This window comes from Lissotriton vulgaris, chromosome 8 (genome assembly GCF_964263255.1).
Source record: "Lissotriton vulgaris chromosome 8, aLisVul1.2, whole genome shotgun sequence".
Classification (NCBI taxonomy): Eukaryota; Metazoa; Chordata; class Amphibia; order Caudata; family Salamandridae; genus Lissotriton; species Lissotriton vulgaris.
The window spans coordinates 715036502-715049494 of record NC_141696.1 but is presented as its reverse complement, the minus strand read 5'-3'; the positions used below and the strand labels follow the sequence as shown (position 1 = coordinate 715049494).

The 12993-nt window shown below is 47.6% G+C and overlaps 1 protein-coding gene across 2 annotated transcripts in view; it reads left to right on the top strand.

The window, feature by feature from the left end:
* The window catches only part of SH3KBP1 (SH3 domain containing kinase binding protein 1), a 1359457-nt gene that overhangs the window by 922329 nt on the left and 424135 nt on the right, over positions 1 to 12993 (top strand). For both annotated transcript variants that reach the window (XM_086934590.1, XM_086934589.1), the window contains one exon: positions 4938 to 5013. In XM_086934590.1, the coding sequence (XP_086790716.1) occupies positions 4938 to 5013 (76 nt within the window). The remainder of the gene's footprint in view (positions 1 to 4937; positions 5014 to 12993) is intronic.

Here is a 12993-nt window from a genome sequence, read left to right as displayed (position 1 = left end):
TGAAAAGCCATACAAATGATATAGTGCATGATAGGTAAATGCCTTGAAAGTAAGCAACACCGCACCACAGCAGTAGATTACATCTGTGGGCATTACCTGTATTAGGGAAGTTATACAATGCATTGCTAGATCTCACTGTGACAAAATAGCTTTTAGGTGCCAAAATGGATAGAAGCAAAGCAAAGATTAGTCAGACTGAGAGATTTGTTAATTTTTTTAGTTTCTATGAAGGGTTGAATGCTTCAAGTAATATTGTAGTGTATTGTGTCCTTTGTAATGTACAGTACAAAATAGGGGTGGTCCGAGTTAAAATGTGACTCATATACAATATTTAATCTGTGTCGTATCAAACTCACCACAAAAGCAATTGTCATAAAATAACTCACATTTGTCAAAAGAAATCGAAAAGTGAAAGATTTCTATGCATTTATTTCTGCATAGTCAGTGTTCACGCAATATTAACATTTGCGTACATTCGTCAGCTTAGTTATGTCCGATATTTCAAAAAACATACAGAAGTACTTGAATGCAATTGTTAAATCATTACATTTCAGAGTGCTCTAAGTGGGAAGGGGAGGGAAAGTGTGAAGGTTGTGAGGGACCGGGTAAAGGTGGTGTGACTTTTTAAACACATCACGTTGAAATCAAAACACGCCTTTACAATCAAAATGTACAAGGTTCCAAAAATGCATCACACATAGGTCAAGTTAATATATTTCTTTGTGTCCTATGTTGTGCTTGAGATGGCGTAGTCTACGTTTCGACCCCCGAAGTACGCTAGAAGGGTAATTGTTGCCTCATGTTGGGGTCTTCATCAGGACAGTGAGAAGGGAGAGCATCAAAAGACGGTTGAAGTCTTTACCATCGTGGGGTGGGCCAGAGCTGGCTCCTTGATATTTTGAGGACTGGTCCTTACTGGAGTCAGTGACTCATATCCGGGATTAATCCTGAGGTTTCCAAACGTTCAGCGCGTAGAGCGCCGTGGTAGCCGTCAGTCCTCTGGCTTTGCTGACTGCATCTGACTGACTCCAGTAAGGACCAGTCCTCAAAATATCAAGGAGCCAGCTCTGGCCCACCCCAAGATGGTAAAGACTTCAACCGTCTTTTGATGCTCTCCCTTCTCAGTGTCCTGATGAAGACCCCAACATGAGGCAACAATTACCCTTCTAGCGTACTTCGGGGGTCGAAACGTAGACTACGCCATCTCAAGCACAACATAGGACACAAAGAAATATATTAACTTGACCTATGTGTGATGCATTTTTGGAACCTTGTACATTTTGATTGTAAAGGCGTGTTTTGATTTCAACGTGATGTGTTTAAAAAGTCACACCACCTTTACCCGGTCCCTCACAACCTTCACACTTTCCCTCCCCTTCCCACTGAGAGCACTCTGAAATGTAATGATTTAACGATTGCATTCAAGTACTTCTGTATGTTTTTTGAAATATCGGACACAACTAAGCTGACGAATGTACGCAAATGTTAATATTGCGTGAACACTGACTATGCAGAAATAAATGCATAGAAATCTTTCACTTTTCGATTTTTTTTGAAAAATGTGAGTTATTTTATGACAATTGGTTTTGTGGTGAGTTTGATACGACACAGATTAAATATTGTATATGAGTCACATTGTAACTCGGACCACCCCTATTTTGTACTGTTATATGGACCCAGGTCCTTGAGTTCTAGGGGCCTACCCCTTTATTACTCATACTTTGTAATGTACAAGCTCCAGAGGGAGCAGATTTTGCACATGGTATACAATAAAGAAGTACAGAAATAGAAACAAGCAGAAGTGACCATTAGTAATAGGTAATAGGCGATGAGATAATAATCCGGGTGCTAAAGACAGAAAGAAGTAAAGCATAACATCCAGAAGAGAGAGAAGACAAAGTTAATGAGTAGGCAAAGACCAGAGAATGAATATAAACATAAGTAATCAAACACAATAAAAGAAGAAGTAAAAATACTAAGTAGTTCCTATGGAGAAGGCAAAGCGAAGTCACTTGTTGCTAGGTAGTCACTCTGCAGTCAAGCTACAATGTAACATCTACAAGACCATTTTACATGGCCAAGCTAACACTTTGAACTGATAGAATAATCAACCACTATGTACAAGCAATAACGGTTGACTTTCAAAGCCACTATCAGGCTTGTATAGTCACTCGTATTTCTTAAAATCAATGAGTTGGTTGAACGTAAACGGCAGAAAGAGAGGTTGCAAGACTGTCACATCACTGATCTGTCACAAAGCATTTCACCCTGACAATGTTTTGAGAGTCAAGAAGCACTTGCTCCTCCGCCACCCCCATGAAAGAGATAGGCTCTTTGAATGGTAGCTGTCCTGAAGAAGTCACGAGCTTTGGGAACTTTCCATGCCTCACTCCTGGTTCACTTTATAACCTTCAGTTAGGGCCAGATCATTAGAGAGGTTCATGTTCTTGGACTCTTCGCTCTGGAGGATGGAGCAGATACATATTATGGCTGTACTGCTGCTTTGAATCTTGTGTTGCTCCTCAGCATTGTTTTTCCATTGTGTATGGAAGTAAACCGACAAACAAGATTTACACGGCCATATTCTACCTTAAGATTCCCAGAGCTCTCTTTTTGGCCACTTTCTTATTGGGGGCAGGTGATAAAGGAAGCACAGTGTTTGCTATGGAAAACAAATACAATCCTATCCTCTTAGGGCTGTGTACTTCTCTATGGACATAAGCTCCGCACAACAGATGGAATTCCAAGGTCTAAACCTTTTTGAGATTGAAGGAATAAAGCCCTGAAGAATGGCAACTCTATCTGCAGTATCTCTCTTCCACTGTAGCACCCATCCACTCCAATCCAAAACAATCTGCCCCACTCGAGTATGCCCCACTCCAATCCACCCAACTCCAATCCAAAACGATCTGCCCCACTCCAACCTGTCCCAGTGCAATCCAAATCAATCTGCCCACTTCAGTCTGCCCTACCCAAATATAAAACAATCGGCCTCACTCCAATCCATCCCACTCCAGTCTTCCCCACTCCAATCCAAAACAATCTGCCACACTCCAATGTACCCCAACCCCAAACAATCTGCCCACTCCAATCCTTTCCATTCCACTGCAATCCACCCCTCGCTCCACTCCAATCCACCTCACCCCAGTCCACCAACTCCATCCCAATTCACCCCACTCAACCCTCCACAATCCACTCCAATCCACCCTAATCCACTGTACCTCACCCCAATCTAATTTACCTCATCCTAATCCAATCCACCCTAATCTCTCCCCAATCCACCCACTCCAATCCATTCCATCCCACTCCAATACAAAACAATCGGCCCACTCCAAATTGCCCACACCAATATGCCCTACTCCAATCCAAAACAATCTACCCTACTCAATCCAAAGAAATCCGTCCAATCCAGAACAATCTGTCCCACTCCATTGCAAAACAATCTGCCCCACTTCAATCTGTCCACTCCAATCCAAAACAATCTGTCCCACTCCAATCCAAAACAATCTGCCTCACTCCAATTCGAAACAATCGGCCCCACTCCAAATTACCCACTCCAATATGCCCCACTCCAATACAATTCACCCCACTCCAATCCACCCCAATTCAGTCGACCCCACCTTAATCCAGTCCACTTTACCCCAATCCAATCGAATCCACCCCACTCCAATCCTCCCTAACCCAGACCAGCCAAATCCACCCCATCCCAATACAGTTCACTTCAATCCAGTACATCCCACACCAATCTAATTCACTCCACCCCAGTCTAATCCACCCCAATCCAAATTAACCCACTAAGTCCCATCTACCTCATTCCAATTTAGTTAACCCCAATCCACCCCACTGCAATCCAGCCTACTCCAATCCACGCCACCCCACCCTTACCCCACACCAATCCAAGTGACCCCCACACCAATCCAAGTGACCCCCACACCAATCCAATTCACCCCACTCAAATTCACCCTACTCCATTCCACCCCACTCCAGTCCAATCCACCCACCCCACTCCCCCACCCCTCCCAAATTTAATACACCACATCCATCCTATTTCAATCCACCCAACTCCAATATAGTCTACTTCAGCCAGTACACCCCACCCCAATCAACCCCACTCCACTGCAGTCCAATCCACCCCACTCTACTACAATCCACTTCACTCTGCTTCAATCCAATCCATCAAATCCCAGTTCTGCCCACTCAATCCAATCCATGCAGCTCACCACACTCCAATCCAATCCACCCCACTCAGCCAATCTACCTCAATCCAATCCAGTACACCCCAATCCAATCTGATTAACCCCACTCTGATTCATTCCACTCTGATTCACCCCACTCCAGTCCAATCCACCCCAGTCCAACCCACCCCAATCCAATCCAATCCACCTGACTCCAATCCACCCAACTCATTCCACACCCCCAGTCTAGTCCAATCCACCTCCTCCATCCCACTCGAATTCACCTCACTCCAAACCACCCTACTCTAATCCAATCAACAACACCCCAATCCACCCCACCCCAAACCAATCTAATTCTCCCCACCCCAAACTAATCTAATCCTCCTCACTCCTATCCACCCCAGTCCAGTACTCCTCACCCCATTTCAATCCACTCAGGCTACAACACTCTACTTTTCCCCCAGTCCTCATCAGAACACTCCACGCCACTAACTTTTAGCCATGCTGAACAGCAGCTACAGTGCTGTACAACATGGCAAAAACACATCGACAACGCCAATAGCTCTTGTATAGCCAAGACCTATGACTTTGCCAATGCTGTTAAGAAAAGCCTTTACACAGAGACTGTACCTGTGTTATGTCTGATTAGTATACTGTAGGCTGTGCTTTCTTCTGGACGAAAGCAACCCTAGCTTGCCTGTAACCTTATGAAGCTGTCAGTTTATCTAACAAATAGCTCATATTTTCAATTCTTTTTTTCAGACGATTGGGAGAAAATTGCTGCCTGCTTCATCAACGCAGGAGCCAGTGAAACTGGAAGCCGATGGACGAACAAAAAGTAGGTCGAAATTGTGTTTATTATCTTCGCCTCTATGTATTGCCTCGAATTCAGTTGAAATCAAGAGTGTGCCCTCTAACAAGACAGCAATGTGAAGAGGTGCAGTGTCTGTTATTTGCCGTTGTCACTGGGGTGAAGTACCTTTTTAGGTCTCGGCTAAAGACGCGCGGAAGCGCGTCTCCGCCGAGATCTTATGTCAGCGACTATCATTCCCAGGAGACAGTCCTGGCCACGCGCATCCTGCCAGGCGATTTGTAACTGGAACGCGCGCTGTGGCCAGGCGCTGTCTCCTGGGAAGCGCAAGCACCACACACGCATGCGCATACACACACACACGCGCCCATGCACGCACGCACATACATACATACAGAGACACCACCCCTGACTCATACACACACGCGCGCACACACACAAGTGCACCGAGGCCCCCCCTCCCCCGCCGTCACCGTCGCACACATACATACATACACACACACACACACACACGAGCATACACACACACAAGTGCACCAATCGCGCTCCAGCTGTTTGGAACTTACCTTACCTCAGCACGCGGCGCCCAACCTACTGCTGGCGCGGCCCCGGGGCTCTACACCGCTCACAGGAGCCCCGGGCCGCGAGACGCTACGACTCCGCCTGCCTCCTCTTCCGGCGTGAACGTGGCCCCGCCCCCGTCACAGGCGACCGTGCCTGACTTCCGGGGCGGCCGCGAGTTCAATGAAATCGTGAGGGGGTGACAGAGGCCAAGATGCGACGGGTGCAAGCGGCAGCCCCCTTTCGAAAGAAGCGGAGGTCAGTAAACAAGAGCTCTGCAGTGAACGAGGCAGGGGATAGGTAGAGGCAGCGCTGCGAAGGGGGGTCAGTGGCGGGTTTCTGTGCGCTACACAGTTTTACACCGAGCTGAGCAATATGCCGACTGTCGCCCAATATGCCGCTGGGATGTGAAGCGACCCCCCAGTTCCAAAGTCCGAATTCCATAATGAAGCAAAATACTATATACCCGAGTGTGACCTAAAAGCACACAGGGTCAATCAAACAAAGTTCTTGTTTCACTTAAAACGTAGACCAGCTTGTCAGCAGTTTCTGGAGCAGGCGTTTCTCTGCCATTATTTCCCTTTTTTTTGTCTTTTTGTTTTTCACTTTCCCCCCCTACTATGATTCTCTCTCAGGCAGATTACTGTATTAGCACTAACTTGTAGCGCGGGGGCCCCCTAGCCGTGAAATTAGATAATTGGAACCCCGTTTTCCCTTATTACGATATAATGTACCGAGGAAGAACTGCCCGGGCAAGCAGCCTTCTGAGGACACGAAGGCCGGGGATAGCTTTTGAAACCAATTCTGTTTGCATACAGTTAAGTAGCGGTCTCATCCCAATGAACCCTAAACTTTTTCTTTTTGGCAGGCATGGAAATAGATCTGGGGAGGGGTCGTTGGGGCTCACGAAAAAATGGGATGAGTAGGTTAAGATGCGAAACATCAATTCAAGCAAAACGTCCACACTTCACCAAATTGTGTCAACCATGGCAGGCAGACCCATTCGGTCGCTAATCTCCCTGCATTTGTAGCGCTTTGAAGAAACGACATCTGAAAATCTGGCTATAAGTTTCAAACTCAAGTTGTTCTTACACGCATGCCGTCCTGTACGTTTACCTGCGATTTCCCTAAAACCGTTCAGAGTGGTGAGTGCAGAGTGGTGAGTGCAGAGTGGTGAGTGCAGAGTGGTGAGTGCAGAGTGGTGAGTGCAGAGTGGTGAGTGCAGAGTGGTGCAGAGTGGTGAGTGGTGCAGAGTGGTGAGTGGTGCAGAGTGGTGAGTGGTGCAGAGTGGTGAGTGGTGCAGAGTGGTGAGTGGTGCAGAGTGGTGAGTGGTGCAGAGTGGTGAGTGGTGCAGAGTGGTGAGTGGTGCAGAGTGGTGAGTGGTGCAGAGTGGTGAGTGGTGCAGAGTGGTGAGTGGTGCAGAGTGGTGAGTGGTGCAGAGTGGTGAGTGCAGAGTGGTGAGTGCAGAGTGGTGAGTGCAGAGTGGTGAGTGCAGAGTGGTGAGGGCAGAGTGGTGAGGGCAGAGTGGTGAGGGCAGAGTGGTGAGGGCAGAGTGGTGAGGGCAGAGTGGTGAGGGCAGAGTGGTGAGGGCAGAGTGGTGAGGGCAGAGTGGTGAGGGCAGAGTGGTGAGGGCAGAGTGGTGGTGAGTGCAGAGTGGTGGTGAGGGCAGAGTGGTGGTGAGGGCAGAGTGGTGGTGAGTGCAGAGTGGTGGTGAGGGCAGAGTGGTGGTGAGTGCAGAGTGGTGGTGAGTGCAGAGTGGTGGTGAGTGCAGAGTGGTGGTGAGTGCAGAGTGGTGGTGAGTGCAGAGTGGTGGTGAGTGCAGAGTGGTGGTGAGTGCAGAGTGGTGGTGAGTGCAGAGTGGTGGTGAGTGCAGAGTGGTGGTGAGTGCAGAGTGGTGGTGAGTGCAGAGTGGTGGTGAGTGCAGAGTGGTGGTGAGTGCAGAGTGGTGAGTGCAGAGTGGTGAGTGCAGAGTGGTGAGTGCAGAGTGGTGAGTGCAGAGTGGTGAGTGCAGAGTGGTGAGTGCAGAGTGGTGAGTGCAGAGTGGTGAGGGCAGAGTGGTGAGGGCAGAGTGGTGAGGGCAGAGTGGTGAGGGCAGAGTGGTGAGGGCAGAGTGGTGGTGAGTGCAGAGTGGTGGTGAGGGCAGAGTGGTGGTGAGTGCAGAGTGGTGGTGAGTGCAGAGTGGTGGTGAGTGCAGAGTGGTGGTGAGTGCAGAGTGGTGAGTGCAGAGTGGTGAGTGCAGAGTGGTGAGTGCAGAGTGGTGAGTGCAGAGTGGTGAGTGCAGAGTGGTGAGTGCAGAGTGGTGAGTGCAGAGTGGTGAGTGCAGAGTGGTGAGTGCAGAGTGGTGAGTGCAGAGTGGTGAGTGCAGAGTGGTGAGTGCAGAGTGGTGAGTGCAGAGTGGTGAGTGCAGAGTGGTGAGTGCAGAGTGGTGAGTGGTGGTGAGTGCAGAGTGGTGAGTGGTGGTGAGTGCAGAGTGGTGAGTGGTGGTGAGTGCAGAGTGGTGAGTGGTGGTGAGTGCAGAGTGGTGAGTGGTGGTGAGTGCAGAGTGGTGAGTGGTGGTGAGTGCAGAGTGGTGAGTGGTGGTGAGTGCAGAGTGGTGAGTGGTGGTGAGTGCAGAGTGGTGAGTGGTGGTGAGTGCAGAGTGGTGGTGAGGGCAGAGTGGTGGTGAGGGCAGAGTGGTGCAGGGTGAGTGCAGAGTGGTGGTGAGGGCAGAGTGGTGCAGAGTGAGTGCAGAGTGGTGGTGAGGGCAGAGTGGTGCAGAGTGCAGGGTGAGTGCAGAGTGGTGGTGAGGGCAGAGTGGTGCAGAGTGCAGGGTGAGTGCAGAGTGGTGGTGAGGGCAGAGTGGTGCAGAGTGCAGGGTGGTGGGTGAGTGCAGAGTGGTGGGTGAGTGCAGAGTGGTGGGTGAGTGCAGAGTGGTGGGTGAGTGCAGAGTGGTGGGTGAGTGCAGAGTGGTGGGTGAGTGCAGAGTGGTGAGTGCAGAGTTTTATTTTTGATTTAAAGAAAAAAAATGTCATGAGCAATGCCAATAGCTCTACCTTTAATGATGCCGAGACCATTGCATTGCAAATGCTTGTTTGTCTTGTCTCAATCTAAAAGTCTCTTGGCCTTTGTTTGCATGAATCTAGATAAGCAAGCATAAAAGGCATGTCCCTGGTGTTGGTGTGCCCTAATACCAGCAAAGCATTTAATGGTGTTATCTAATAACCTTATTGAGAGCGTGTTGTTCGTTCCTGTGTGTGTGTTGCATGACTCTATATCAAGGTCATTAATATTGACCTACAATAATATTGCATCCAGTACATCGGCAACCACTACATCGTCAAGGTAAGTACATTAGTATCATGATTACCTCCATATCGTCTACCTAACCCTGTAAAGTATCATAATAATAATATCATAATCAATCATTATGTTAATAATAACAATAATATTAATGGTAATAATTTAATGAAACGATTACTCAAGTTTAAAATAAAGCAATTAAATTGCATCAAATGCATTTAAATATGCAAGTCTTCAAACTCATTAAGAATCTTTACACCTGATTTACAAATATGTCAACTAAAGGGGAGAGGGTCGACCTCGAAGATGGGGACCCGGGTTCGAGTCTCAGCAACAATGCTCAACATACTGTGATTCTGGGCAAATCGCCTAATCTCCCCTTGCCTAACAAAAAAAAACACGAATGTGTCCATCTGTAACTGAACTGGTGCTCATGTAAAGGGCTCGGATACCCTGAAAAATAAAAAGTTCTAGAATCCGTGTCAAACTAATGTATTTCAGTTTTGCGTGTTTTGCTGGAGAGCTGAGCAAAGGTTTGTTTGGATGTTAAAATGGGAAAATGCAACTTTCTTGTTCCCCTCTTTACGTTTTGCTACCCCTCCCCCTGCTCTGTCCAAAACTTGACATGCCAACACTTGTGAACTATGGTTTTTGATCAAAAGTTCATAAGCAATTCAAGTAACACTACAGGTATGATTAGATCTGGGTTCCAGTTGAAACAGTGATTTTTGGTTTGTTTTTAGTTTCGGCAGAGTTTGATGAATTTATACAAAAATTCCAAATAAATTGTGAATGGTTGGCATGTCAGTTCTCACCCAGTTCTTTCTGGTTGGAGTGTAAATTAAGGTGAGTGGGCCAAAAAAACTAGCATTATTATATTAGCTCCCATTGGAAACTTAGCTGTTTGCTATAGTAAAACAGAATTGTAAAAAACTCAACATAAAACTAGAACTTCACTCAAAGTGTGACATCATCATTCATGACATTTCAAATGACATAATTCATGACATCACTCATGACATTGACAGCAAGCTGAGGTACCAATGTTCTGTGTATATCAATGTAAAGTGGGGGTTGAAGAGCTACAGGACCAGGCTTTGTGTCCAACCTCTTTGAGCATTCATCTGGCCTTTCATATGCCCTTCGGCTGTCCATACTAGAAGTTGGTCACAGGGCATTGGCTTTGGCAGGCCCTGTGAGCATCCCTCCATAGGTGACCAACATCCTTTGCGTATCAACTTCTACTGTTAACAATGGGGCCCTGAGCCCACCCATCCATGGGTAGACAAACCCCTACTGTACATGGCCTTTAGCCAAGTGCAGCAATGATTGGCCACAGGGAATGGCATTTGGCCAAAACCTGCTCCCAACGATCACCAGGCGATCAATCCCAAGCTTTCGTGTTCTTGGGCAGCAGATATTGGCCACTGGGCCTGACCTATAGCCAGGCCATACATACAACTCTCGCAAATCCTTACTGCAGACAACTTTGTGTTATGTATGGCAATGGTTGGCTGCAGGGCCTGGCTATCAGTCAGGACCTGCATCGAAATGATCATGGGCAGCCAACCACCACTGAACATGGCCTTCAGCCTTGCACAGTGGTAGTTATCCAGAAGGTCTGAATTATGGCAAGGCCATGCATCTGATCGTTTGCAGTCAGCCAAACCTGCTGTGTAGGCCTTCAGCACAATGCCTGGCAAGAAGAGCAGCTCAATGCTGAGGAAAGGAAGAGGGACGAAATAGAGGCGAGTACATCTTCTTCAGTGTGGCAGCATGCCACCCCCTCCCCCCAGCCCCCCTGGAAAGCAGATGCCTGAAGATATCTTTAAAGAGGAGAAAGAACATATTGACCCTTTTTTATAGCTATATGATTGCATTGCTTGGTTTCTCACTAAGAAATCTCATGTCATAGAACATGACATGAGTGATGTAATTTGCATTGCATGGAGAGGGCATCAGCACCAATCCCTAACCACGGCACATGACTGACTGTCATGTAACAATATAAAAAGTGCAATTTTGACCGTGGCAGACCTACTGGCTTTGTCAAAGGGTCAAAATACCAAATTAATAGTGGCTGGGCTTATTGACTTTACTAGGTGGTCTGCACATCAACCTATATTAGGCAGACCGATTGGCTTTGTCAAAAAATCACCAATAGCTATAATAAAATGTATATTTCATAAATTGCAATGTTTAATAATACTGATTGTTTCAGGGTATTTTTTATATATTATTGTTTTAAATAAAATATTAAATATGTCTGAGTCTTTTCTTAACATCTTTCAGGCCACAAAATGCAGCCATAGAATCAACCTCAACAGGGCACTGCACTCCAGCTAAAGAGCAACAAGCTCCAGCTCAGAGTGCTTTAAAAAATAATCCTGAGGTCATGGATTCAATGACCCAGGAGATTTACTGAGTTTTGTTATGTTGCAGTCCATGCACCCCACCAAAACATCAGAAAAAATGGTCAATGGTGCCCCAGCTTCTTCTAGGGGCACCAACAAGTAGTAATTCAAAAAAGCCCTAGGACACTAAAGGGCACTCCTTACAGGAGCTGTGAATAATAAATGAGTGTCTCCTGCCACTCAAGTATTCTATTTTTGGCTTTTTAAAAAACTTTTGTTGAGTGCCCCAGTTCCCAGCCAGGGCACACAGTTTTTTTTAATTTCTATAAATTGGGGACTGTGTGGGCAGGCCCAATGCCGTCTCAGCGCTTGCTGGGTCCCCACCAGCACCGTTACCAGGTGGCAGCGGAAGGCACCATTTTGTTTTACAGTGGGTGCCCCAGTGCCAAATCTTTGTGAGCCGTGGGCAGGCGGGGTGGGGGACCTCAATTCCCCTGCGGCCCCTGCCTGCTCCCCAGCCATTATCCTTTGTGGTGCTGGTGGGAGCGGGTTCAGTAACTTTGTTTTATGGTAGAGCGGGGGCAGGGTATTCCCACACTCTCCCAGGCAGGGAACTACAGTGTCTCTGGGGATGCAGCTCTATCGGGCCCTGGGGGATGGTGTCCGTGGGAGCAATCAACTGCTTTCCATTGATGCAAATGCATTAGGCCCCGGGGGATGGGGTCACCAGATCCACTAAAAGGCTAGGGAGGGGGCTTCATATTGAAACAACAAAAGACGCCATAACATCTAAAAATGGAAAGCACACGAAGAAATTCAAAGCAACCAATGAAAATTATTTTTATATATATATATCGAAAGAACCTCCTTCACCTTGAAAAGAGTAGAAGCCACAACAGGGGACAGTATGGAAGCCTTTATTCACAACAGCAAGGCGAGTGCATTTCGGCAATATGGAGCCTTCTTCAGCTCCACAAGAGTCCCGGGGAAACTTCCATTCACGCCCCAATGGTGTCCTGCTGCCTTTAGTAGCCGTGTGACTTTGGCCCCGCCTCCGATGTTAAAGGCCCACCTGTTGCAGTTCCGGGCATCTTCAGGAACTGCAACTCCCAAAATGCACCAGTTAGCCTCCAGGTAGGTAGTGCGCTGGAATGACACCCAAGTGGTGAGGCGGGATGCAGGGTGGCATGAGTGGCACCCCAGGTCTTGTTTGTGGTGAGAGCCAAAGACCCCCTTGTGTCCCCTTACCGCTCCAGCCCCGAAGTTGCAGTTCAGTTATTCACGGGGGCGGCGGTGACAGTGCACGCTGCCCAGTAGCAGGGAGAATATCCTCGCAACCGTTTCAATCTTTCCTGCACCTCTTGGCGGGCCCGGGTCAAACCAATCCCTTGGTGACGAAGAAATGCCGAAGCAAAGCCAGAGAGGTCCGGGCCATCTTTAGTGGAGCGGGGGCTTCAAAACTGCGTCTCTGGCAAGAACGCAGACAATATCGAAAGAACCTCCTTCACCTTGAAAAGAGTAGAAGCCACAACAGGGGACAGTATGGAAGCCTTTATTCACACCAGCAAGGCGAATGCATTTCGGCAATATTGAGCCTTCTTCAGCGCCACAAGAGTCCCGGGGAAACTTCCATTCACGCCCCAATGGTGTCCTGCTGCCTTTAGTAGCCGTGTGACTTTGGCTACTAAAGGCAGCAGGAAAAACCATAGGTTTCAGACCTTATATAGTTAGGATTAGCTTTTAAAAAACCTTGGAAATTCACTCAAAAATCAATAAGTTTTAGGGGTGTTATAGTTAGCTGGACATTTCACTC